The following is a 23,136-nucleotide window of genomic DNA, read 5'->3' as shown; positions in this document are numbered from 1 at the left end:
TCCCAGAAACATTGTGGCTTGTCAATATGCATTTTAGCAAATTCCAGTCTGGCTTTTTAATGATGAAACTGGAGCTTTTTAGCAAGTCATCACATCAGCTCTATGTCCACAGATGAAAAAATGAAGCTTTCAAAGTTAGATTACACCATACTTACTGTGAAACATGGAAGAGGCTCAGTTATGTTTTGGGGCTGCTTGGTTGCATCTGGCAACCAAAGCCCTGATTTGAATCCTATCAAACATCTATGGAAAGAACTGAAACATGCAGTCTGGAGAAGGTACCCTTCAAACCTGACACAGCTGGAGCAGTTTGCTCAGGAAGAGTGGGCCAAACTACCTGTTGACAGGTGCAGAAGTCTTATTGAGAGCTACAGGAATCACTTGTTTGCAGTGATTGCCTCTAAAGGTTGTGCAACAAAATATTAGGTTAAAGGTCCCATCGTTTTTGTCCATGCCATTTTCATTTGTGTTATTATTTGAAATATTCTGTTGCATCAAAACTCTAAAGCAAAGTCTGATTTTTGTTAAAATGTGGAATAAACAATGATGGGTGCCAATTAAATTTGTCAGTTTCAAGTTATTTCAGAGACAATTGTGGGTTCTTTTTTCATGGAGGGGTACCAATGCATTTGTCCACATGTGTATAGAATTGCATAGGACCACAGGAAGCTTTGAAGCTGCCTTATATAGAGTCAAACCACTGGTCTATCTAGTACAGTATTGTTATTGTCTATACTGATTTGTAGTAGCTCTCCAAAGTTTCAGGCAAGTCTTTCCCAGCCCTACCTAGAGATGTTGCTAGGGAGTGAAACTAGAATCTTCTGCATGCAAAGCAGAGGCTCTGCCACTGAGGTATGGCCCCATCCCCTAAGGAATATCTTACTATAGACAGTGCTCACATGTAGTCACCCATCCAAATGTATACCAGGGTAGACCCTGCTTAGCAAAGGGAATAATTCATGCTCACTTTTGCTGCTGATGAGTACTACATCTCCAAATACAAAAAACCCCTCATCTCTCTTTTTTGAATATAGCAACAGCATGCACAAACACTCTAAAGAGTATGGAAACTGCAAGTTAAGATGGGCATCTTAATTTCCACACCATACAAACTGTGAAGGGTTTCTATATTAAGCTGGCTTTACAAATTAGTCTCCACACTACCCCACTCTGGCTTGATCCTTCAGCTTGAGAGGACTATATCCAAGCAGGAATTCAGCAGGTACAGCTTCCCCAACCAGTTCCAAGAAATACATCCAATTCAGTTTGACGCATGTTTACAAGGTGCGGTGCTCCCCCAAAACGCTACCTATCCAAATGGTAGTTCGCAAATAACCTGCAATGCATTCAACAGGCAGTTTCATTCCTACAAAGTTATCTGACTGATTCCTCACAGCTGAGCCAAAACTGGTAGCACAATCTGGAGAAATTGTGAATAGCCAGATCAAATATTTTATTTCCCCCAAGCATTTAAGAGGCGCTTAGCAGCTTGTCCCGTTCATCGGAATAAGAACCAAACCGTAAAAGAGTCTTTCTACCACACCCCATTATATTGAATTCATACATTGGTAATAAAGGCGGAATAACTGAACTAGAAAGAGAAAACAAATATATCCCACAATTTGCAAAGGACACTTCGCCGCAAAATGCAAGCGTTAATAAACGACATATAGCTAAGGCACAGTAGTTTAAACCTGGAGAGCAATGCAACAAGCTTGCCCTTATTCCTAATACGTTAACGCCCGTATTAACGTACTCGAGCCACAGCAGTGATTGGCTTGTCTTTTCAGCCAATAGCAGGACTTGTGCTGGTATTTCCTGGGCCGCCTACCCGGCGTTTCCTCTTTCTCTTGGCTCGTTTCTTTGGATGTGGTTGTCGGTAAGTCGTGCTCCTGTCCGTGGTTTAATCCATTATTAATCTTGTGTTAATTTTTGCCATCCGTTCTTTTATATCCTTGGAGAGAGCTGTAATAGCAAGGGCACAATTAGATGGCTCGAATTTTAATCTCAAATTGCTATCTTCGGCATTTTAATGTGGTTGCTCGGATGTACGCCTCGCTTGTTTTCATTGGGGTTTTTTGCTTGCAAATAAACGTGACTATACTTCATGGTCCAATTTAAGCACCATGTCTTTAAAAATGGCTTCAATGTGAATATGTGGAAGATCCTGGGAGAGGTGGCTAGAAATGTAATGTAATAAAGCTTTGGTGGAAAGATTAGTCTCGCTTTACCTTTTGCTAAAAGGTAGAAACTACCATTTCAAAACAAAAATAATTAGATTAGATACTGGCTCTCCAGTGAAGATTCTTTAATACATGTGGTGTTAGAAGTATCTTGTGGCTATAAACTGGTGTATAATTTGCAAGCCACATCATGTAAACTAATTTATTTTAAATGTCAAAGAAGAGCTTAAAAGCTGCTTGGGCCATGTGGTGGAAAGCCCTCTAACTGCAGTCTCAAACAGGCATTCTATTCAGTCTCCTTTTGTATTATCCTGGAATTTCTCTGCTACTGTGATGTCTAAATTTGCTTTTGATGCTAATGAAATGGACAATTGAGCTTTGTTTGTGCGCTCTGTTAATGTGTTCTTCCCCTTGTGTTCCACAGACTGAGAAAATGGAGGACTATTGGAAGCATCTGCATCAAAGCAATGCTGTGTTTCTATGGAAAGCACCAGTCAAACTTCTGTTCCACATGCCTTTAGGTAAGGGCTAACTAAACAGGATTTCTATTATCCTGATGCTATGTGGAGGGTCTCTTTTGAATAAGAATTGCAAGTTCACCTGAAAATGAATAACTGCCTTTTCAGCTCTTGTCACACTAAAATGTTCACAATCTCTTAAATAATAGATCTGGCTATGTGCCATTGTACCCAAGTTATGTTTAATGAATCCTTTAAAGTGAGGTGCACCAAAGGTCTTCTGGGCCTGATGTGGCCCACCTGAATTCCCAGCACCTTCACATTATGTTCAACATTTCTACAATGAGTGTACAGGTAAATCATGTTATCCATGGGGGTTCCATTCTCTGCTGCAATGGAACTGTGGATAACAAGGCATTATGGGGGTGGAGGTTAGGTTCCTGGAGGCTGGAAAAATAGGGGGGGAAACAGCCAGTCCCACTTTTGAGTCACAAAATGGCTCCTTACTCCAAAATGGTGGTCAGAAATTACTTCTGAGGTCATTTCCAGCCACCCTGACACTGGATATGTTAAAATTAATCCCTCCCCCCACCAGTATGCTGAGGTTGGGTGTCAGTTACCCAGCCGTGGATACGTGGAACCATGTATGCTGTACACAGGTTCAGTTATTAATACATATCCTGTCTGCACCAAGCATTTGATGGGTCTGTAGCCAGGTTCACTTTTAAAATACCACAGATCCAGTCATTTGCACAAACATGTATGAGTGTACAGACATGTTTACACTCAGACTACATAGTCTGAATAGGGCTCTCTGTTTCTGGCAGAAGAAGGTGGAGTTAATATTGCACACCCCATCATCTTCAGCCACTTAACTTTCTGCTCCTTCTGTTGGTATATGAAATTCTCCCCAACCAAAGGCCACTGGGGCTGGAGATTATGGGAGTTGATCCCCAGATGTTATTGGACTTCAGCTCCCATAATCTCCAGCCCCAGTGGCCTTTGGTTGGGTATTATGGGAGCTGAAGTCCAATAACATCTGGGGACCCAACATTGAGAATCCCTGCTCTAGGTCACTGGTTCTTATCTGTACATTACAAAAAATGCGGCAACAACCACCATATCTGCTGGTCTTGGAATGGGAAACTCATGTTCATTTATAACAATTGTTGGCTTTTTTCACAGATCATGGATTTGGAGAATGAATGCCAGATCTTCTGTGGAGTTCTTAAGTGAGCAGCTGTATTACAAGATGGACTGAACAAATCCCAAAAATGCCTAGGATTTCCAATCTTGTAGAGGAGCTTGATAGTGGAGGAAAGGTATGACCTTAGCTTCTCAAAGGAATACATTATTGCACCTTGGTTGGACTGATGACTTGGTTGGCGGTGTTAGGAGAACTTGAGTCTGCTGTGATGAGCTGCATGTTCTGTCCGTGTTTCACCTGATTAACCCTGATTATACACATGCCCTGAGCAGACCCTCTCCCCTCTGCACAATACCATGTGTTTTTACTTTCCTAGATTCCCCCCGCCCAAATTGTTGGTGTCCTTGTACATACTTCAAGGCCATTCTAACCAATTTCATAGAGGGAAATTATGTTAAACAGGCCATGTTAACTCAAAGTACTAGGGTGGTGGTTCTTTTTCACAGTGGTTTGGAAACTTGGGGGGGGGGAGGCCTCTGGACCTCTTAAACTTTGAACATATCACACACCTCTAGGGACCTCACCCTCACTTCTCTGTCAAGGAGTGAATACATGACTGTTCCTGTCTAGCTGTTGCTCTGCCAAAGCATGCTAGTGTGCTCTGGCTGAGTGGCTGCTGAGAGTAAATGTTCTATAGCAATCTTGCTTACTTTGGAAGAGAGAAGGGAGTTGATTGGGTCTATAAAGGTAAAGTGTGCTGTCGAGTTGATTTTGACTCCTGGCGCCCACAGAGCCCTGTGGTTCTCCTTGGTAGAATACAGGAGGGGTTTACCATTGCCTCCTTCCGTGCAGTATGAGCTGATGCCTTTCAGCTTGTTTCTATATTGCGGCTGCCCGATATTGTTGGAGTGGGGATTCAAACCAGCAACCTTCTGCTTGTTAGTCAAGCATTTTGCCACTGCATCACTTAAGGTGGCCTTTAGCTGTTGCCAAAGATTGAAAATATCCACTGTGGGGTCTAATTTGGCCCATGGAGATTACCTATAGGAACTCTTGATGGTTTGGTTGTCATGAAGAGTCCAGCTCCCTAGCAGAGGGGAACAGGAACCAGTTTTTATATATGGCAAAATCTTGAATTTGAAGCCTTCATATCAGCTAATGAAGATCTGCCACTTGTTTTATAGGGATGGGAATTCTGAAGAGATAAAAACAGGCTTGACACCCCACCTATCCTGAAACTCTCTTAGGAAAAGTGTAAGTGCTTGGCAGTTCCAATATCTCTCAAGTGAACTAACAGGACGACTGTGGAAAGTTGAAGTGGGCTTGGTAAGTTCTAAGTATGCTAGATGTAGTAGTACCTGATGACCGTTCCTCTCACTGCCTCAAGCCTAGGTAGTGGGATTTTGTGTCATCAAATATTAAAGGTGGCCTTTCTTCACTCAGGGTGTTTCTGGATGGATTTGGCCATCCTGTGGCACTTTACTGAATTTTGCGGGGTCACACATTCCAAGAATAAGCTTGAGGCTTCTGCAAGGTGTGGGGTGGGATCTTTTAGCTGGTACATAAACTTTGGAATGTGAGCCAAAATTGTTGTTCTTGCAGGACTTGAATTGCAATTGCTGAACAACTTCACAGGCAGCTTGAATATGCATATTTAAATTTCTAAATCATGTTTTTCCACAGGGATGCTGGAAATGGACTTTAAAAGGGAGAACTGTTTTTCTTTTTCTGCTGAAAAAATACACAGAAGACAGTGCCATAACTTTCCAAAACAAGATGATGGATTAAAAATTCCCATGGTTGTGTCTACATGCAATAAACTTCCTGTTGAATCATTTTGTACCTTAGTGTTATATTTAACAGGTTCATACAACTTAATGAGTTGGGGTTTTCAAACAGGTACTCCTCTCCAACTAACAGTTAAGTGGTTTGCAGGAAAGGAGGGATGAAGGTAGATTTACATATGTGTTAGATGCCTTACTCCACGCCATATCTTCCCCATATCTTTATTATTATGCCATATCTTCCCCATATCTTTATTATGGAAAATAAATCTCTATTCCATAACAAGCTTGCAACATTAACTTGGCTGGAAAACTCATTTAAACTGACTTGTCACTCCTCAAAATGGCCTTCCATTAAAATGGCAGGACATCAAATGTATGGAAACTCACTCTTGTCTACTTTAAACTAGCCAGTGTGCTATTGTGGACTAAGAGTGAGGGGACTGGAATTCAAATCTTGCTCATATAAAAATCACAGGGTCGCCTTGGATTAGTAGCATTCTCTCAGCCTAACCTACCTTAGAAGGTGACTGAAGACAAAAACTGGTATCCTATGTACATTGACCTAAGTTCTTTGGAGGAAGGGTGGGATATGGATACAAATAAACTGCAGTTTTAAATTAGTGGTCATTTGAAACCCAGGTTGTCTTCACATATAACTTCTCAAAATGCTGTAGTCTTTCAAGAGTGACACCTGCAGGTATCAGTCTAGACACAAAGTATAATTGTAACTTAGTTATCAGGTCCTCTTGAAGAGATCCCAGCTGGCCATGAGTAAGTGAAATGGTTTGGTTGCAAGACAGGACTCAAAACATGTACTCAGTTTTTCAAAGCTAAATGGCTGCTGGAAATGTGTTCACTGAAGAGGATAATATGGTTTAAGTCCTACACAAGGGCTGTCCTAGTTTGTTCTTCGGCACTTGGATTTTGTTGGCTAAAACTGGTCGTTTAGCAGATTGCAGCTGCAGAGTGAAGGTCTGTGTAGTAAACACATTTAAACTACCTAAAATTCCATTTCTTTCTAAGGACAGTGTTGGGTGAAGTAGAGCTTTAAAAAAAAATGCTTGACTGTGACAAGGTATTCCTTCATAGGTGCTGCAAGTTTATACAAGTGGGTGTTCATCAATTCCCTTTTACTTCAGCTGAGAGTAATTGGGTTTTTCAGAAGAACACACTTAAATGTAGTGAGGGTGGTTAATGTGTCCCAGCAAGCAGGGGTGAACCCAATTTGAATAAAATCTGAGGATTTTGTCAGTGTTAGCTGTAGCCTTTCTTCTGCTCCCCTACTTCTCTGCAGGCTGCATGCTAAAAGGAGGATTTTACTGAATTTGAAAACTAATACAGTACTTTGATGTCTGGCTGCTTCCATTAGTATCCTCATAATGCAAAATTCAGCTTGAATAAATTAAATACTTTGTGGAAAAACCAATACAGAGCCAGCTTTTTTGGGGGCTGCAGTGCTTCCAGACCTGAAAACCAGGGTGCAGAAAAGGATCTTTTTTTAAATAAAAATGATTAAATGATGCTTTTATCCTCTCAAACTATTGGTGAGTGCCACAGGAAAAGCATAGTGTGTAACAAACTGCAGGGGGCTGCTCCACCCTAATACACAAAAACAGCCTGTTCTTGACCTGCAGGCAGGCTAATTACTCAAGAGTAGTCCCAGGAAAATTAATGGGGCAAGTCAGTCAATGAATTACAGCCCATTGCAGGCGGATGATGCAAGTAACCGAGGGGAGAGCGCAGTCCACGTTTCCTATCAGTCGGAGGGGGTTGCACACACACACGCTACGCCCCTCCCGAGCTCGCAGTCAATCGTTTGAACGGTTCGATGGAGCGTTAGGAGAGAAGCTTTAGAACTAAGTTTGAAAAGCTGATGGGAAACGCGCGAGCGTGAACGGTTCCGCGGGGGCGGGAGAGTTCTCAACGGCTGGGCGGGAAGCGTTCAGTGGGGTGGGGGAGGTGTCTACACATTTTCCCGCCTTTTTAACACTTAAACAGAACTTCGGAAGGGGCGGGGTGGAGGAGTTTCGAGAGGATTGCGAGTTCCCCAACGTAAACAAACACGCCTTCACAAGCGCACGCATTAATTTCAGCATTGCCTCGTAGCTGCGCACAAATGTGAATATATATATAGAGAGAGAGAGAGAGAGCGCGCGCAACACAGCGTCATTTCTTGACGTATTTTCTTTTCTTTTTAAGCCGAAAGAGGGATAGGCCCAGTGTTCCATGACGGCTGTCTTCTAAAGTTGCCACTCTTTTCGGCTCCTGGGGGAGAAGCTGAAGCGCACCTTTTCTCATAGCTCCATGTCTGGGAAAGCTGCATCACTTACATTTCTACATATCTAGGGCTGCAGAACTGAAGGGAAAGCTGCTCTAGAGTGGCCAGAACAAAGAGAAGCACCACACAGGATTTTTTTTGGGGGGGGGGGTTGTATTGTATTGAATGGGTTGAAAGTCACATTGGAGATCATTTTATCAAGAGAGGAGATAAATCTTTAGACTAAGTAAAACAATATTTAAGGTGTAATAGTGCAACCAAAGCAGCACAGCACAACGACTGGCCATACATGGAATTTGTAGGGCAGAATCCATCCCCTTGACTGTTCGTTTAACCACTCCTGATTGTGGGTACAAAAGGGAAGTAATTTTTTTTTTAAATAAAAGACACTAAATATTCCACACAAAAACCCTTCAATATGTACCCCAAACTGCTATAATTACATACTCTGATTACAAGATGATACTCCTTCTGTGAAGTCAAACCATGGGAAAAGATTCTGGCTTGGGTGGTATGCTTCTCTGGGCTCTTTGAAGGAAGGATGGATGGGATATAAATGTAATGAATGAAGAATGTTCTCAGCTTCAGTTTGTAAAGCAATTTGAACATCTTGGCATTAATATTTCTTCCATCTCTGTGAGTTTGATATGCTGAATGCTATATTCCTATCCCATAGGAGGCACGTGTTGCTGCTGGCTCCATTAAAATGTCTGTATGTGAGGATATGCTTCTTTGCAATTACCGCAAGTGCCGAGTCAAACTTTCAGGCTACGCATGGGTCACAGCCTGCTCACATATCTTTTGCGACCAACACGGCAGTGGCGAGTTCAGCCGTTCACCAGCAGTTTGTCCTGCTTGCAGTAGTGCCCTCTCTGGCAAATTAGACATTGTTCGGACAGAGCTCAGTCCTTCTGAGGAATATAAGGCCATGGTCCTGGCTGGATTGCGGCCAGAAATTATTCTGGATATCAGCTCCAGGGCTTTAGCCTTTTGGACATATCAGGTAAACTTGAATGGGTCTCCAACAGTGGCATTTTGCTGTAGGAAGAAGGCATTCATGTTCTAAAAATCGTAAAGTTGGATAAACATCTCAACAAATTCAGTAACACTTCTTTGAATTACTGATTTTAATTTCTCAAATACCTGGCAGAAATTAAATACAGTTTGTCAGAGAGCAAAGTCATCATCTTAAGAACAAAGCCATAATTTACTCAGTGATTCTTTCTCCTCAGGGCATTATATTTAGGAGTCTCTAATCTGGTGGTACAAATCCTATATTCAGTGACCACATAACAACAACTCTGTAATTAGAACATTGTGCAAAGTGATGTTTATTCTTGCCACACACATTCCAATGCTGTATGTTGTAGCAAGAATAAAGCCAGACCTATGCCTTGCTATCTTTTTGGCATGGAAATCCAATGTATGTTTCTTTATGCTCAGATTTTATAGTTTCAAAGACATCAGTTTTGGAAAACTCCATGAAAAAGTATGCCTGAACACTTTGAATATTTCTGTAAGAGCAAGGAGAAGGGGACGGTGAAAAGAAGAACTGCTGGTGGTTGGGTAACATTTTTAACCTGAGGACTGCAATCATACTTTAAAAAAAAAAGGCCACTGAAGTTTCCTGGCTTATGTTTAAGAAGCTGGATTGTTCTTGTAAACTACACTATAATGTGTTCACAGCTGAGCAGATTTTCAGAGCTTCTGATAATTTCACTATACTCATGCCTTGGTTTTGCCAGAGGTGCTGTTAACCCTGGACTTTAGAGTCCAGGGCCTCCACAGCCCGTCCCCCCGCAAATCCTTTTTAGTCTGTCCAGGGTGGTGTGGCCGCCTGGCGGAGTATGATGATGTTTAATTTGCAGCTGGGGTGGGGGGCCTCCAAAGGCCTTTAGGTCCAGCCTCCAAAATTACCTAGGTGCACCTCTGGTTTTGCCCTGCTGGCAGAATACCAGCTTGGAGGTGGATATTAGTGGAAAAGCCAATAAAGGCAAAATGGTTTAAAAGTTGAACCTCCATCCCTCCCTGCCACTAGTCTTTTGCTATGAACTGCAGACTCCATGACTGTAATTTGTTAAGCAAAGAAAACACAATTGAGCATCACATGTGATTTGAGGCTGATTTTCCAGTGGTTAAATAACACTCTAGTGCCTCTCACTTTCTCTCCTGGTCCTTGAAGGTTCACCAAGAACACCTTTACCAAGAATATACCTATAGCAAGGCAGAGGGCCATCTGAAGCAGATGGAGAAAGTCTATACGCAGCAGCTCCAGAGCAAAGATATGGAAATGACTTCAATGAAGAGTGAGGTCTCCTCTCTGAAGAAAGTACTGGAGGAATACAAAAAGAAATTCACTGAACTCTCAGAGAAACTCATGGAGCGCAACCGCCAGTACCAAAAACTGCAGGGCCTCTATGACAGCCTACGCTTGCGTAACATTGCTGTGGCCAGCCAGGAGGCAGCCCAGGAACCTCCTATGATACCTCAACCTGCTGTCTTTGGTTTCCCTTTGGGTATGGACAATAGCTTGTCAGTTTGATAGTTCACATATACTATTATATACAGTGGCAGAGATAATGCTGAAATGCAATGAACTTTTCTATGTAGGGTAGTATGCGAGAGACGTGCTTGGTTATGGGGAAAGATTATTTGTGTAGAAAAGTGCAGCTGTGTTGAAAACATTACGTCTCCAACTCCTACTAATTCATTTCTTCTCTGAGACTTCCAGTTGCTCTTAGCAATGCATAAGAATTTCTGAACTTTGTAGTCAGCCAAATAAACATCTTGATTATCACAATTCACTAATTATGTCTTAATAAAGTCACACCACTAGACTTATTCAGCCATTGCACTGTACACACACTCAAGTGTCTGTGCCTATGTACATGTTCTTGTGTGAATGACTATATTACTTATTTTTGAAAGTGAACCTGGATATAGGCCCCCTCAAATGCAGCATACTGATAGCAAGTGAACTACTGTGTGTGTCAATAACTGTACATGTGTGCAGATCTGTACATAGATTGTCTCTGTGTTGAACATAACAAGATAGTAGGGCTAAACATGTAAGTGCCGTGTAATTAACATTAACCTTTTCTGATTATCTCTTATCTATTGAATGACTCCCATTCCACTTGCACACATTGCACTGTACTGAATATAGCAATAGCAATAGCACTTACATTTATATACCGCTTTATAGCCAGAGCTCTCTAAGCGGTTTTACAATGATTTAGCATAGAATATAGAATGAATCCTCTGAGATACAGTTTCAGACTACTTAGGAACATAGGAAGCTGCCATCTACTGAGTCAGACCATTGGTCTATCTAGCTTAATATTGTCTACCCAGACTGGCAGCGGCTTCTCCAAGGTTACAGGCAGGAGTCTCTCTCAGCCCTATCTTGGAGAAGCCAGGGAGGGAACTTGGAAGCTTCTGCTCTTCCCAGAGCGGCTCCATCTCTTAAGGGGAATATCTTACAGTGCTCACACTTCTAGTCTCCCATTCATATGCAACCGGGGTGGAACCTGCTTAGCTAAGGGTACAAGTAATGCCTGCTATCGCTTGTAGGCTCAGGCTGCAATCAACATCCTATTTCCCCAAAGTCTTCCAGCTGAACTCTGTGGGACTGCTCAAAAGTGGGGTTTGAATCGGCATTATGATGAGTGATGTTGATTTTCTGAGATTATTTTGAAGCTAAATCTAATTTTAAAAGAAAGGAATAATGGAAATATGTGTTGAAAATGTTGAAACGGCAGCTTGAGAGTCCTGGACTTTGATCATAGAGCATGCTCATTAGTTTCATATATGAAGTACAAATAGCAGCTTAGGAAATGGGATTTTAATTGGGGAAATGACATGGGGGAAAGGTTTAAACCACCTCCCCTTCCCAGAACCACAGTCCCGATCTGATTGCACCCTGCCACTGCAGCTGTGGTTAACTTTAAAAATAAACATGGGAGATCCTGGTCATGTATCTCCCATATCAAATCTAGTGTGGCCCTTCTGAAGTACATATATTGCGTGCTTTTGAGGTTTGCATACTATTGTAGTTATTATTGTCTTATTTCTAGGAAATTAACATGTCCAAACTAATATATCTTTCACTCACATGTTCCAGGTAATGCTGCCAGGTTTTCTGGGGATGTAACACCTATCCAGAGTCGGCATGGTGCAGGGGACTTCAATTTCAGACCCTTCTTTGCCACCTCTCCCCCAATGGGCGAGTCTGGCAACAGCTTTTTTTCCTTTGCTTCTCCTGGCAATGATCTGGAACAACACCCAGGAGGCAACAGGGCCTACAAAATTAAGAGAATGTAAACTGGAACTTGTGGTGGCACTTTACTGTGGATGTTTGAAAAATCCAGTTTACGCATAAAACCTTGGGGCAGTGGGCAGAAGTGCTGCTTGAGACCTGGGGTTTTCAAAAGAACCCACAGAACAGATCTTGGTGAAATCCAGGGAGCATCATATTGCTCAAACATTTCCCCCCAAATCCCAGCCATAGCAAACTTCAAAGCAAGGAAGTCTTCACCGAGGACCAGAAGACTCACCATTCCACCTACAGTCAATTCCTTTTCAAATATTTCTCCCTCCCTCCCTCCCCAAAGTGTTCTGGTTGTCGGTAGCAGTTACTGTTGGTCTCCCTTTAAGATTGTTGCATAACTTGAATCTTCTGGATTCAAGTTATGCAACCCAATAACCCTTCCCTATGCAGACACATAATATCACTGACATCCTAAAAGATGGTGAACATCAGTGAAATGTGTTATGGATTACATTGTTCCACACTGTCATTTTACCGGTTGTTGTACTGTCACTGGAATACATAACTTGTATTGTAACTATAATATAATGCTTCCTCTCCCGCTTATCATTTTAAACCGTCAAACTTGTGCTGTAGTGATATGTTTTCTTACAATTATGTTTATAAACATATTTTCAAGATTGTTTTTGTTTTGTTTCTTGCTGTTTGTAGATAGAGGTGTGTAGAAAACATGTTTGCTCTATATTTTGTCTTTGTATCTTTCCTGTGGTATATCCCACTGTATTCCAGAGGTGCAGCTACATAATTTTGGATCCTGGACCTAATGAGCTTAGTACCAACCCCTGCAAAATAAGCATCCTCTCCTTATATATTCATTTCACCACCGACTCACTACCAACTGGGCCAGAGTGCATTTGGGGGTAGGGGGAGGAAGTCTACACAAGCCCCAAAGGATCCATACATCATCTTGATCATTCACCACAAACCTACAGATCTGGCCACAACTCGCTCGCTCTCCCCCCACAACTCTCTCACTCGCTCTCACCTCACCAACTCTCTCACTTGCTCTCACCCACAACTCTCACTTGTGCTCCCTCCAACTCTCTCACTCTCTCCCCCTAACTCTCTTGCTCACTCTCTGCACCCCAACTCTCGCTTGCTCTCTGCCCCCAACTCTCTCGTTCACTCTTTGCCCCCACAACTCTCTCGCTTGCTCTCTGCCCCTAACAACTCTCTTGCTCGCTCTCTGCCCCCCCCAGCTCTCTCTCTCCCCACAGCCCTCTCCCGCTCTCTTTCTCCTGCGATTCTCTCTCTCCTCAGTCTTTCTGTCTCTGTCTCTCAGTCCTTGCTTCCCCCTGCCACTGCCAGGGCCCGCCACCCACTCGCCTGCCAGCCTCTGAGCTCCCTGCTCCCTGCCACTTCACGGCACCCCCCCCCACCCGCCTGCCAACTGTCAAACTGCTTTCCAGCCACCTGCCAAACTCCCTGCTGCTCTGGAACTCTCTCCCCCTCTGTCCGCCATTCACGTCCTTTCTGCCGCGTCCCCACACATGGGCCGTCTTGGAGAATTAATTATTAACTAGCTGACCCCACACAGCATCTGTGTGGTCATGCACTGAGCCTGTGGCATCCCCCACTCAACTCTCTCACTCGCTCTCCCCCCCATAACTCTCTTGCTTGCTCTCACCCCCACAACTCTCTTGCTCTCCTCCACATAAATCGCTCGCTCACTCTCTCCCCCCACTCCCTGCTTCACATCCGAAGCAGCCACCCACACTTCTCTCCAGCTGCTGCCTTCTTGCTTTCTGAACTCTTGCATGCTGTCAGCCAATCGCCTCCTTTCCTCCAGCCACTGTCAGCCAATTGCCTCCTTTCTGCTACATCCCCACACATGGCCTGGCTTAGAGAAATAAATATATAGAAGAAGATTATATAGGTTATTTCACTTAAATTGAATTTCACTTTCATTAGGTCTGATTTATGAGTGCTCCTGGGTCACTCTGCAGCCTGAATTGGATAACCTTTGGGTCCTTTCCAGTCTCTATGATACTGTGCATTCACATGAATCACCTGGTTCTGTATTACAACTCCAATGCTAATAGAAGATGGGCTGAAAGGTACATAGTCTGTATTAAGAATGAGAAGCTGTTAATTTAGTAGTTGGGAAAGTGACATCACATACAGAGTGTCAAAGGTGTTTTTACAGCTGGATGGTATGCAGTGTTAGGTTCATACAGCCTGCTTTAAGAATGGGCTTACGTCTGCCTAACTCTACATAGGATTGGACTCTTTGTGTCATGATGAGTGAAAACAGTCTAGGTGTGTAATGTAGCCCAAGATGTGTCAATTTGCAAGATCATAATTTATTCTAATACATTCAGCTGTGATGTGGTGGTCTCTGAATGTTCTTACTATTCCCTAACGGCTAGCAATTTGTTCCCTAAACTTGGGTTTAGGATCGTCAGCGCTTGATTTCAAAAATTCTGGCATCCTGGGTAAAGTTCTTCTGAGATTTCAGTTTCAGAGCATCTTTCCCCCGTGAAGGGAACCAACTTCTTAGAGTGTCTTTCTCTTTGTGCAAGGAAGGAAACAGCTATCCGAAGTTCTTGCATTGTAATGTGGCCTCCAGACCTCTAGATGTCCCTGTAGGTCTTTCGGGGGGGGTCTGTATTGTAATTGTAAGTAAGAGAATGGCAGGAAAGGGAGGGCCAGAGCAATCATGGCTGAGGAAGAAGAAGATAGCCCACAAGTCCGACAAAGCTTACAGGTAGGGAGTGCAAAGGATCGTTCTCGTTTTCGTCGCACGCTTGCGTTTTTATTTTTGGCTGCCACCCAAGCTGGTATGCTTTCCGAACTGCAGAGACTCGCCCACCCCACGATTGAGCTCTTTGTTTGCTCTGTGCAAGTGTAGTTTGTGCCAGGATTCACACGCACAGAACGTAGAAACATTGAGAAACCAAGGAATCAGCGAAGCAGAACAGCAGTTCCCGGGGGTGCAGAAAGACGCTTGTGATCAGCTGTGTCGCCTAATCTAATTTACTCCTCAAACAACCTTAAAATATGCTCTAGGATTACAATATATCGGGCAATGCGGGAAGTGATTTGGAGATAAATGGAGGATTGTGATTTGGGAGCTACGGGAACGCTGAGGAGGATTAGAAGAACCTGTGCAGAGTAAAGATCTCCGCCCCCCGTTTGATTGCTGAAACTCAGCCCCTTCTTGTTTCTTCTCAGGTTTCCCCTAGTTTCAATGTTACTTGGGGGTTATAAGAAAAATTAGATTTCACAGAACATAGAACTGTCCAGGTTCTATTCCCGAGGATATATTATGTGATGTGCAGTATGATTAAAGCCTTGCAGATTGCTGGAGTTCACAGAAGTTTAGAAGCCATCCCTTAAGGTTGGAAGGCCTATTCCCTAAAAGTAGGCTGTGGTTACTCAGTGGTGAGAGAAAAGCACTTATTTCTTCTTTAGTGCTTAGTAACTACTTTCCCCCTTATTACTTCACAAAATTTAGAGTTTAGCTAATGAAAGCAGTTTGAAGAGGTCAGTCCTGCCTTAGATGAAAGCCTGCTCCTTTCCATAACTGGCACTAGGCTCTCAGAAGCTGGATGGGGGAAACAGCGGAGGAATAAGTACCTTGTTATGGCCCGGTTCTACACTTCTGGTGTCTCTCAATCACTGTCCATGAAAATCACAATATCAGTAGATATGTCTAGTACACTTATGCACTGAGTTGTGTGCTCCCTTCCAAGAGAATGGAGCATTGGTGTGTCAGTATATGGTGTATTTCTGATAGTAACATTCCCTGTTTGGCAACTTCTTGATAGGAGCTGGTTGACCAATTGTACCATTTCCGGGACCATTATTTTGAGAGCCACAAGGTGGAGGATGCTGGCAAAAAGCAGCAGGATGTACAGAAGGAGATGGAACGGACTCTGCAACAGATGGAAGCTACTGAAGGTAATTCCCAGAAAACATTTCTTCATCCTGTATACCCTCCAGTATTCTTTGCTCTCTCATGCTACCTAAAATTGTTCTATAGCTTTCTTTTAAACCATCTGCTGCAGTTCACACTTTTCTGCACTTTGTAAACAAATCTTGCTCTTGTTATTGGGTCCAGTGTTCCCTCTAACAAGGATTCCCAGATGTTGTTGACTACAACTCTCATAATCCCCAAGCAAAAGCCATTGCAGTGAGAGGAGAGGAGAGGAGAGGAGAGCTGGTCTTGTCGTAGCAAGCATGACTTGTCCCCATAGCTAAGCAGGGTCCGCCCTGGTTGCATATGAAAGGGAGACTTGATGTGTGAGCACTGGAAGATATTCCCCTCAGGGGATGAAGCCGCTCTGGGAAGAGCAGATGGTTTCAAGTTCCCTCTCTGGCTTCTCCAAGACAGGGCTGAGAGAGATTCCTGCCTGCAACCTTGGAGAAGCCGCTGCCAGTCTCTGAAGATAATACTGAGCAGATAGACCAATAGTCTGACTCAGTGTATGGCAGCTTCCTATGTTCCAGTGGGAGATTCTGGGAGTTTTAGTCAACAACATCTGCAAATCCCTGTTTGAGGGAACACTGATTGTGTCATCTCAGAAACTGAACTTCCTGCACAATGACAAGTGCATTTCATAGACCTGTAACGCTTTCTATTTTTCCAGGCCTTTCCAAGGGACGAGCTCATATGCTGATGCTGAAGGGAAAGGTCTTGAATGTTTCTCCAGATTATAATGCCCAGGCTGAAGAGCTGCTTTCCAAAGCTGTCAAGCTGGACCCAGAACTTGTGGAGGCCTGGAATCAATTAGGAGAGGTTTACTGGAAAAAGGGTGATATCTCTGCTGCCCATACCTGCTTCTCTGGTGCACTCAGCCATGTAAGCTTCCCCAGATCTTCTCAGTGGGAGGAAGATTTTAGTTTGAAGGGTTGCTTGGAACTCGTTCTGGATTTTCTGATGTAATTGCACAGTTACAGCGATCAAGCAAGCTTCCTTCAGCTGAAGGGTATGTCCTAAGGAGTACCCTCAGGAAGTGAATAGGGTCATGTCTGAGATGGGATGTGAAGTCTTAGTTAATGTGGAAGTCTTGTTCTGCCTCCTTATTTTAGCTGAGAATGTTTCTTTTCTCCCTCCTCTTTAGTGCAAGAACAAGGCCTCCCTGCAGAACCTCTCTATGGTGCTACGACAGTTGCGCACAAATTCTGCCGATGAGCATGCGCAAAATGTGATGGACAGTGTGAAGCAGGCTAAGCTGGCCGTCCAGATGGACGTGCGTGATGGCCGCTCTTGGTGTGAGTCTGCAGTGTTCTCTTTAACAAATCTTAAGGAGGGGTAGGCTATAAGAGAGAAGGGAACTGGCAGGCAACTTGCTAACTCTGTTCTCTGTGTTCCACAGATGTTCTGGGCAATGCCTACCTCTCATTGTTCTTCAATTCAGGGCAGAATCCCAAGATCTCGCAGCAGGCGCTGAGTGCCTATGCTCAAGCAGTAGGTGCCCGAGGGGACTCTAGAGCAGGCTATGGTGTGGGGAAGAGGGGTTGGTGGGCCATGTTAGGCCTCTGTGGATAACTTTATATTGCCAGGCATTAAGGTAGTGTTGGGTTTGGATGGTGGGGACCCTAGGTTCAAATCCTGAGAAGAGTGTGGGGAGTTTGTGACATTATTTACACAGGAGCGAGAGAAAGAGTGCACTGAAAGGGTGCATTTTTTACCATGTCCATATAGTTATTCTGCCTCAAAAGACATGGGCAGGTGTGCAGAGGAGAAGAAGGAAAGTGTCCCCAGGGCACTCTTCTCTTCTCGTCCCAGAACACACTTCAGCCTTGCTTTCTCTCCTGCACACCAACAAAGGGAAAAGGTCCAGCAGACAAAAATTAAGGCCACAGTAGCTTGGTATGGATAATAGCAGTTCATCCATGGTGTAGTGGTTAGAGTGCTGGACTAGGACCAGGGAGACCCGAGTTCAAATTCCCATTCAGCCATGAAACTAGCTGGGTGACTCTGGGCCAGTCACTTCTCTCTCAGCCTAACCTACTTCACAGGGTCGTTGTGAAAGAGAAACTCAAGTATGTAGTACACCGCTCTGGGCTCCTTGGAGGAAGAGCGGGATATAAATGTAATAATAATAATAATAATAATAAAAACACTTGCTCCTCCATGTAATAACTTTTTGAAATCATTCTGTGTGCATGTAAACTGGTGGAACAGCGTATGTGGAAACGAGTTACCAATGTAACTTTTCTGGGGATGATCTTGCATGCCAGACCAAACAGGATAAAGATGGTAATAGAAGTCAGTGATCTGTTCTGACTTACTGTTGAGCCATTTATGAATACACATCCTAGCCCCTCTCAATTAGGGGTGGATGGTAATCCCTCTATCCTACATAAAATTGCAGTTGACCTACCCGCAGCCCTGAGATAGGACAGCCCTAAGCTAAAGTGAGTAAGTGTCCTGGAAGAGGTACTTGGGGGAGAAAGAATGCCTCTTAGAAACTTCCATGCATGGAGGAAGCAAGTGTGGGTGCTCATGTTCTTCTCTTGGCCTTCTTTTGTAGGAGAAGGTAGATCCCAATGCGTCATGTAATCCAGACCTGCATCTCAACCGAGCCACAGTGAGTATTGATGGGAAGAAGTGTGGTGCAGTATGGTAGTGGCTAATCGGTGTTTGATCGGCCAGGGAGTACTCTGTCCTTAAATCAAACCATGATTTGACCTGTTCTCTCCTTCTAATATCCAAGAGCTCTAATGCTTTATGCTTCATAGTCTTAACTAGAAATAGGTATTCAGGTTTTTTCCTGTTTTTTCCTTCCTTTTCTTCCTGCCTTATTTAAAATACTAGGACTTCTGTTTCCCAGGAGTCTTTGCTCTTTGTTCCATCTGCTCTGTTTTCTTTTGGGGCAGCTTTATAAGTATGAAGAAAACTACATGGAAGCTCTGGAGGGTTTTGCACGGGCTGCAGCCCTTGATCCAGCTTGGCCAGAACCACGTCAGCGGGAGCAGCAGCTCTTAGATTTCCTAGAGAGGCTCACCAGCCTCCTTGAAAACAAGGTATGGTGGTGACAAGACTTGTCTCCTTGTCTTTCCACTGCCCTCCTTCACAGTGATTAACCCTTCTGCTTTCTCCCTCACAGGGAAAGGTGAAAGGCAAGAAGCTGCAAAGCATGCTAGGAAACCTGCGCCCCACCCATCTAGGCCCATGTGGGGATGGACACTACCAAGGCCCCTCGGGTCAGAAGGTGGAGTTGGAACATCGGCTTCTCAGTGCCTTGCGGCCTGGTGTTAATACAGGTGCTGTGGTACTGGGAAAGGTGCTGTTCAGCATCACCACAGAAGAGAAGGTGCCCTTGTGAGTGTCTGCCCATCCATTAGAATCTTTTTTTTTTTTTTGGTGACAGTTTCCTTATTTTCTTGCTTGCTTAACTGTATTCCTCTTTGTTAGGGCTTAGGTCTTGCACTGATCTGGAAGCTTGGGTTAGGTATCAATGTTTATTTAAACATAGTTAAAATATTCTTAATTTAAATTAACATCCACTTAAATTCACACAAACACCCCTTCTTAACCCTCAGGAGGCCACTAAATTGCAAGAAAGATTTTATATTGATTGCGAAATGCATTCAGACTATGGCTCTGGTGCACCTCCAGGAGAAGGCAGATCCCTCAAGGATAAACTGTCAAGAGTGTCTCTCTGTGCCCTTAATGATTGGATAAGTTTGATAATAGAGCACTCTCGGTTGAGGTTAAGGATATGTAGGGTCCAGTTTGTGTGAGAGCTTTATAGGTCATGGCCAGCTCCTTGAATGGAGCATTGTATGCAAATAACGAACTTCCCACTTGATTGACCATCCACCAACCTCACTGATCTTTTCTAACACTTCTTGTCCTCTTGCCTGCTCCTCACAGCACTTTTGGCCTGACTGACTCCCCCGAGGGCCCCTGTTTTGCTGTTACTGTTTACAACATGGCTCAAAGCTGGGGCGTCCTAATTGGGGACTCGGTAGCCATTCCTGAGCCTCACCTTCGGCACCATCACATTCAGCATCAAGGCAAGGTGAGTACAGTCTAGCCTCTCCTTCCCTCCTTTGCTTCCCAGTTTGGTTATGTGCCCAGGGCTGGCACAACACGGTAAGCATGGACCTCATCGCAGGGGGGCACCAACATTGAGGGGCGCCCACAGTGCAGACCGCCTTGTGCTCACCCCAAGCTGCAAGGCAAGAACCGCAGGTGTCAAAGTGTCCCCTGCCAGTGTCCACTGAGGCAGCAACCAATCTCTCTTGGCATGGGGCAGGGAGGGCAGCTACTCGGTCTAGCCACGGCAGGCAGCTGCCTGCCTGCCGCCTCCTGAGTCCCAGGCAGCCTGGTTGCTCCTGGCCAGGGCCTGCTGTGTGCAGTGCACAGAATCTCTCCAGTCTCTCGCGTGATGAGAGGAAAGACTCTGCAGCCAGCCCCGCTGAAAGAAACACACACGAGGCAGGCAGCAGGGCGAGTGGTTGACTGCCTGGCTCTGACTGGAGTGCTGCATGCATTAACTGTTGACTACTACAGAGGGGAGGAATGAGGAAGGAAGGCAGGCAAAAGAAACAACATAAACAAAACCAACCAACATAAACAAAAGCAACAGTGCTGAGAAATCAAATGAAAAACACCGAAGAGATGAGAATGAAAGGGGCAGCTGGCTGGCTGACTCTCACCAAAAAGGAGATGAAGATAAAATAAAGTGGGATTTTAAAAAGCAAGCATGAGAAAAAAGCAAGAGGACAAGTACAATGTGTGAAATGAGAAATCAAATGGGGGGGGGGATGAGGGAGATAAGGAAAGGGGTGGGGTGGGTTACTGATTGACTCTCACCAAAAAGGGGATGAAGATAGTAAACTGGGATTTTAAAAAGCAAGCATGCAGCTAGTAGAGAGAACAAGGGCAATGTATGTGAACTAAGAAAACTAGTGACAAAAAGGGGGAGATCATGAGAAAGGGGATGGGGTGAGGGCTGGGAGAAGCAAGGTATGAAATGGTGAATAGAGGAGAGGAAAGGGGGGAAAGTAGGATGAAGGAGGAACTAGGGATCCAGCCAGGCACAACAAGAATGTGGGGGGGGAGGACATGACAGAGGCAGGCAGCGGTCCAGTGGAGTGGGCATGTTAAACATTGGGATCTTGCAGGCTGAGTAATCCATTCGATAAGGGCCTAAAGCTGCTGAATAAATGATTTTTTAAAGAGACTTGCATCAAAATAAGACTGTGCAAATCAGTTAATGGGGATTTTTTAAAGCTGCCTTTCTCTCCCACAGTATTCCCTTGAGTTTTTTTCATCTGTGTGCTGAGATGAGTTTTGTTCTGGGTGGCAGTATCAAAGCAGTGTGCACGCACATTCAGAGTGGGGCCTTCCTGATGTGCACGCACATCCAGAGTGGGCCCTCATAGGGAACTAAAATGAGTTGAGCGGACATTAAAGAAAACCTTGGGTACATACGCACATGCAAAAGCCCAGGGGGGTGGGGTGGGTATATCTTGCCATTAATACTGGGGGTGGGGTGCCATAACCCCTAGCACCGGCCCTGTATGTGCACCAATATAATTGGAGTGCACGAGGAGACAATGTAAATGTTGTGATAGGCAACACAGAATAACTTGAATGTACAGAGAATCTTAAAGCAGGGGTAAGTAGTGCAAGGCTCATCCAGCGCTGTGGCCTATGACTTTTTTCTTCTGTTGCAGCTGTGACTCGCTCGTAGATCAGTCATTTGGCAGGGAGACTATTCTAGGTAGAAAAGGCATGCAAGCATTATGTGGAAAAGGCCTTATTTTTAATGACACTTTTAGAACTTTAAATGGCCAGATAAACTCCAGGACTCTTATGGATTCGTCAGTAGGATTTGGTATGGTCCTGTTTTGACTGACTCCCCCCCCCCTTTCTTTCCAGAGTTTTTCTTTCTCTGGCATCCGAGTGGAGACCCCTCTCCTGCTGGTGGTGAATGGCAAGGTGCAAGGATCTCAGAGCCAGGCTGCTGCTACGGTTGCATACCAGGCACAAAGTGAATGAAGGGAGGGAGGACAAGGTGGAGGCTGCTCCCCTCCTCAGCGGTGCTTGGCCTTTGGGCTGTATCTGCTACCTCTTAGAGGATCTAGAATTACAATGACCTCGTTGGCTGGGCCAGCTTTACATGTTCAGGCATTGCAGCTGTGTGAAAGAGGGAATTGCAGAGTGTCTGCTCAGACTGAGGATTCGCCTTCTTGTTGTTTTCCTTCTCTAAACTATTGTCCTCCCACAGGTGCTGGCCTGTGATTTAATCCACTGCTGTAACAAAATTTGGCTTAATGAGTCAGTCTGAAGAATTGAGGGATGTATCATTTCCTTCCATGACTCTTCTCTCAAACACCCACTTTGTCTCCACTGTTGGAGGCTGATCCCGTTACTTGCCTAGCTCCCATTTCACTTCCATTTGGAGACTTAAGTTCCTTGGGCTCCTCTTCTGTGGCTTCCAGCTGCTTGAGTGCAAGCTCCATTGTCTTTTTCATGTATATAGGAGATCTGTATTTATTTAGCCATGTTTTGAGTTTGGTTTTTGTAATTTTTATACTCCCCCCCCCAACTCCCCCCCCAACCAATAAAACATTTGTTCTTTAGCCAGTAGCTCATGCTTTGTCTAGTTCCCATAGCAAAGGAAGGACAAACATACTTAATTGGATCTAGAAAGACTCAAGGTAGTTTAAAACACACAATCAAATTCTATCTTCAGTAACCTTCTCAGGTAGACTATCAAGGCTGGCTTCCAAGGCCACCCAGTGAACATGGATGGCCTGCTTCCCAGTTCTGGGAGGATGCCTGGGGTGGTTGTCATAATACAGGGAGTTCTTTGTCTCTCCAGTACAGCTTTCTGGAAGAAACACTGTTCTAGGGCAGTGCAGTCATGTTGGTCCGATAGGCATGTTTGGACACACATTCCCTTGTTGGATATTATCAGAATGAGTTCATTCTGAAAGTTCTAACATTGCTGTTGGACCTCAGTTAAATGGCCAGTGTGCTGTCTC

General features: G+C 44.3%; 2 protein-coding genes, 1 long non-coding RNA gene and 2 other non-coding genes across 12 annotated transcripts; 4 read left to right on the top strand and 1 right to left on the bottom strand.

Annotated features, from left to right (window-relative positions):
• Positions 1 to 1,529: 1,529 nt before the first annotated feature.
• Positions 1,530 to 7,486, bottom strand: LOC128330223 (uncharacterized). Its single transcript, XR_008310014.1, has 2 exons — positions 6,091 to 7,486; positions 1,530 to 1,965 (listed from the first exon to the last, which is right to left on the bottom strand). It is a non-coding gene; the product is annotated as an uncharacterized LOC128330223 (long non-coding RNA).
• Positions 4,046 to 4,123, top strand: LOC128332203 (small nucleolar RNA SNORD126). The gene has a single exon (XR_008310619.1). It is a non-coding gene; the product is annotated as a small nucleolar RNA SNORD126 (small nucleolar RNA).
• LOC128332199 (small nucleolar RNA SNORA79) lies at positions 5,148 to 5,295 on the top strand. The gene has a single exon (XR_008310615.1). It is a non-coding gene; the product is annotated as a small nucleolar RNA SNORA79 (small nucleolar RNA).
• Positions 6,371 to 12,806, top strand: CCNB1IP1 (cyclin B1 interacting protein 1). Of its 5 annotated transcripts, none has more exons than XM_053262704.1 (4): positions 6,371 to 6,547; positions 8,530 to 8,856; positions 10,036 to 10,369; positions 11,977 to 12,806. In XM_053262704.1, the coding sequence occupies exons 2-4, from the start codon at positions 8,560 to 8,562 to the stop codon at positions 12,174 to 12,176; spliced, it is 831 nt and encodes a 276-aa protein (XP_053118679.1). In that variant the 5' UTR covers positions 6,371 to 6,547; positions 8,530 to 8,559; the 3' UTR covers positions 12,177 to 12,806. The 5 variants fall into 5 exon arrangements, with proteins under 5 accessions (XP_053118679.1, XP_053118682.1, XP_053118680.1 ...); XM_053262707.1 differs by lacking the exon at positions 6,371 to 6,547 and adding an exon at positions 7,374 to 7,627; XM_053262705.1 differs by lacking the exon at positions 6,371 to 6,547 and adding an exon at positions 7,523 to 7,693.
• A 144-nt stretch (positions 12,807 to 12,950) lies between these two features.
• Positions 12,951 to 22,731, top strand: TTC5 (tetratricopeptide repeat domain 5). Of its 4 annotated transcripts, none has more exons than XM_053262700.1 (10): positions 12,951 to 14,240; positions 15,954 to 16,086; positions 16,776 to 16,987; positions 17,250 to 17,400; positions 17,505 to 17,596; positions 18,666 to 18,722; positions 19,012 to 19,158; positions 19,242 to 19,456; positions 20,012 to 20,159; positions 22,028 to 22,731. In XM_053262700.1, the coding sequence occupies exons 2-10, from the start codon at positions 16,050 to 16,052 to the stop codon at positions 22,145 to 22,147; spliced, it is 1,179 nt and encodes a 392-aa protein (XP_053118675.1). In that variant the 5' UTR covers positions 12,951 to 14,240; positions 15,954 to 16,049; the 3' UTR covers positions 22,148 to 22,731. The 4 variants fall into 4 exon arrangements, with proteins under 4 accessions (XP_053118675.1, XP_053118674.1, XP_053118677.1 ...); XM_053262699.1 differs by lacking the exon at positions 12,951 to 14,240 and adding an exon at positions 14,302 to 14,890; XM_053262702.1 differs by lacking the exon at positions 12,951 to 14,240 and adding an exon at positions 14,989 to 15,297.
• Positions 22,732 to 23,136: the final 405 nt, after the last annotated feature.

Source organism: Hemicordylus capensis, chromosome 6, assembly GCF_027244095.1.
Source record: "Hemicordylus capensis ecotype Gifberg chromosome 6, rHemCap1.1.pri, whole genome shotgun sequence".
NCBI classification, from domain to species: Eukaryota; Metazoa; Chordata; class Lepidosauria; order Squamata; family Cordylidae; genus Hemicordylus; species Hemicordylus capensis.
This window is presented reverse-complemented; position numbering and strand designations above follow the sequence as displayed.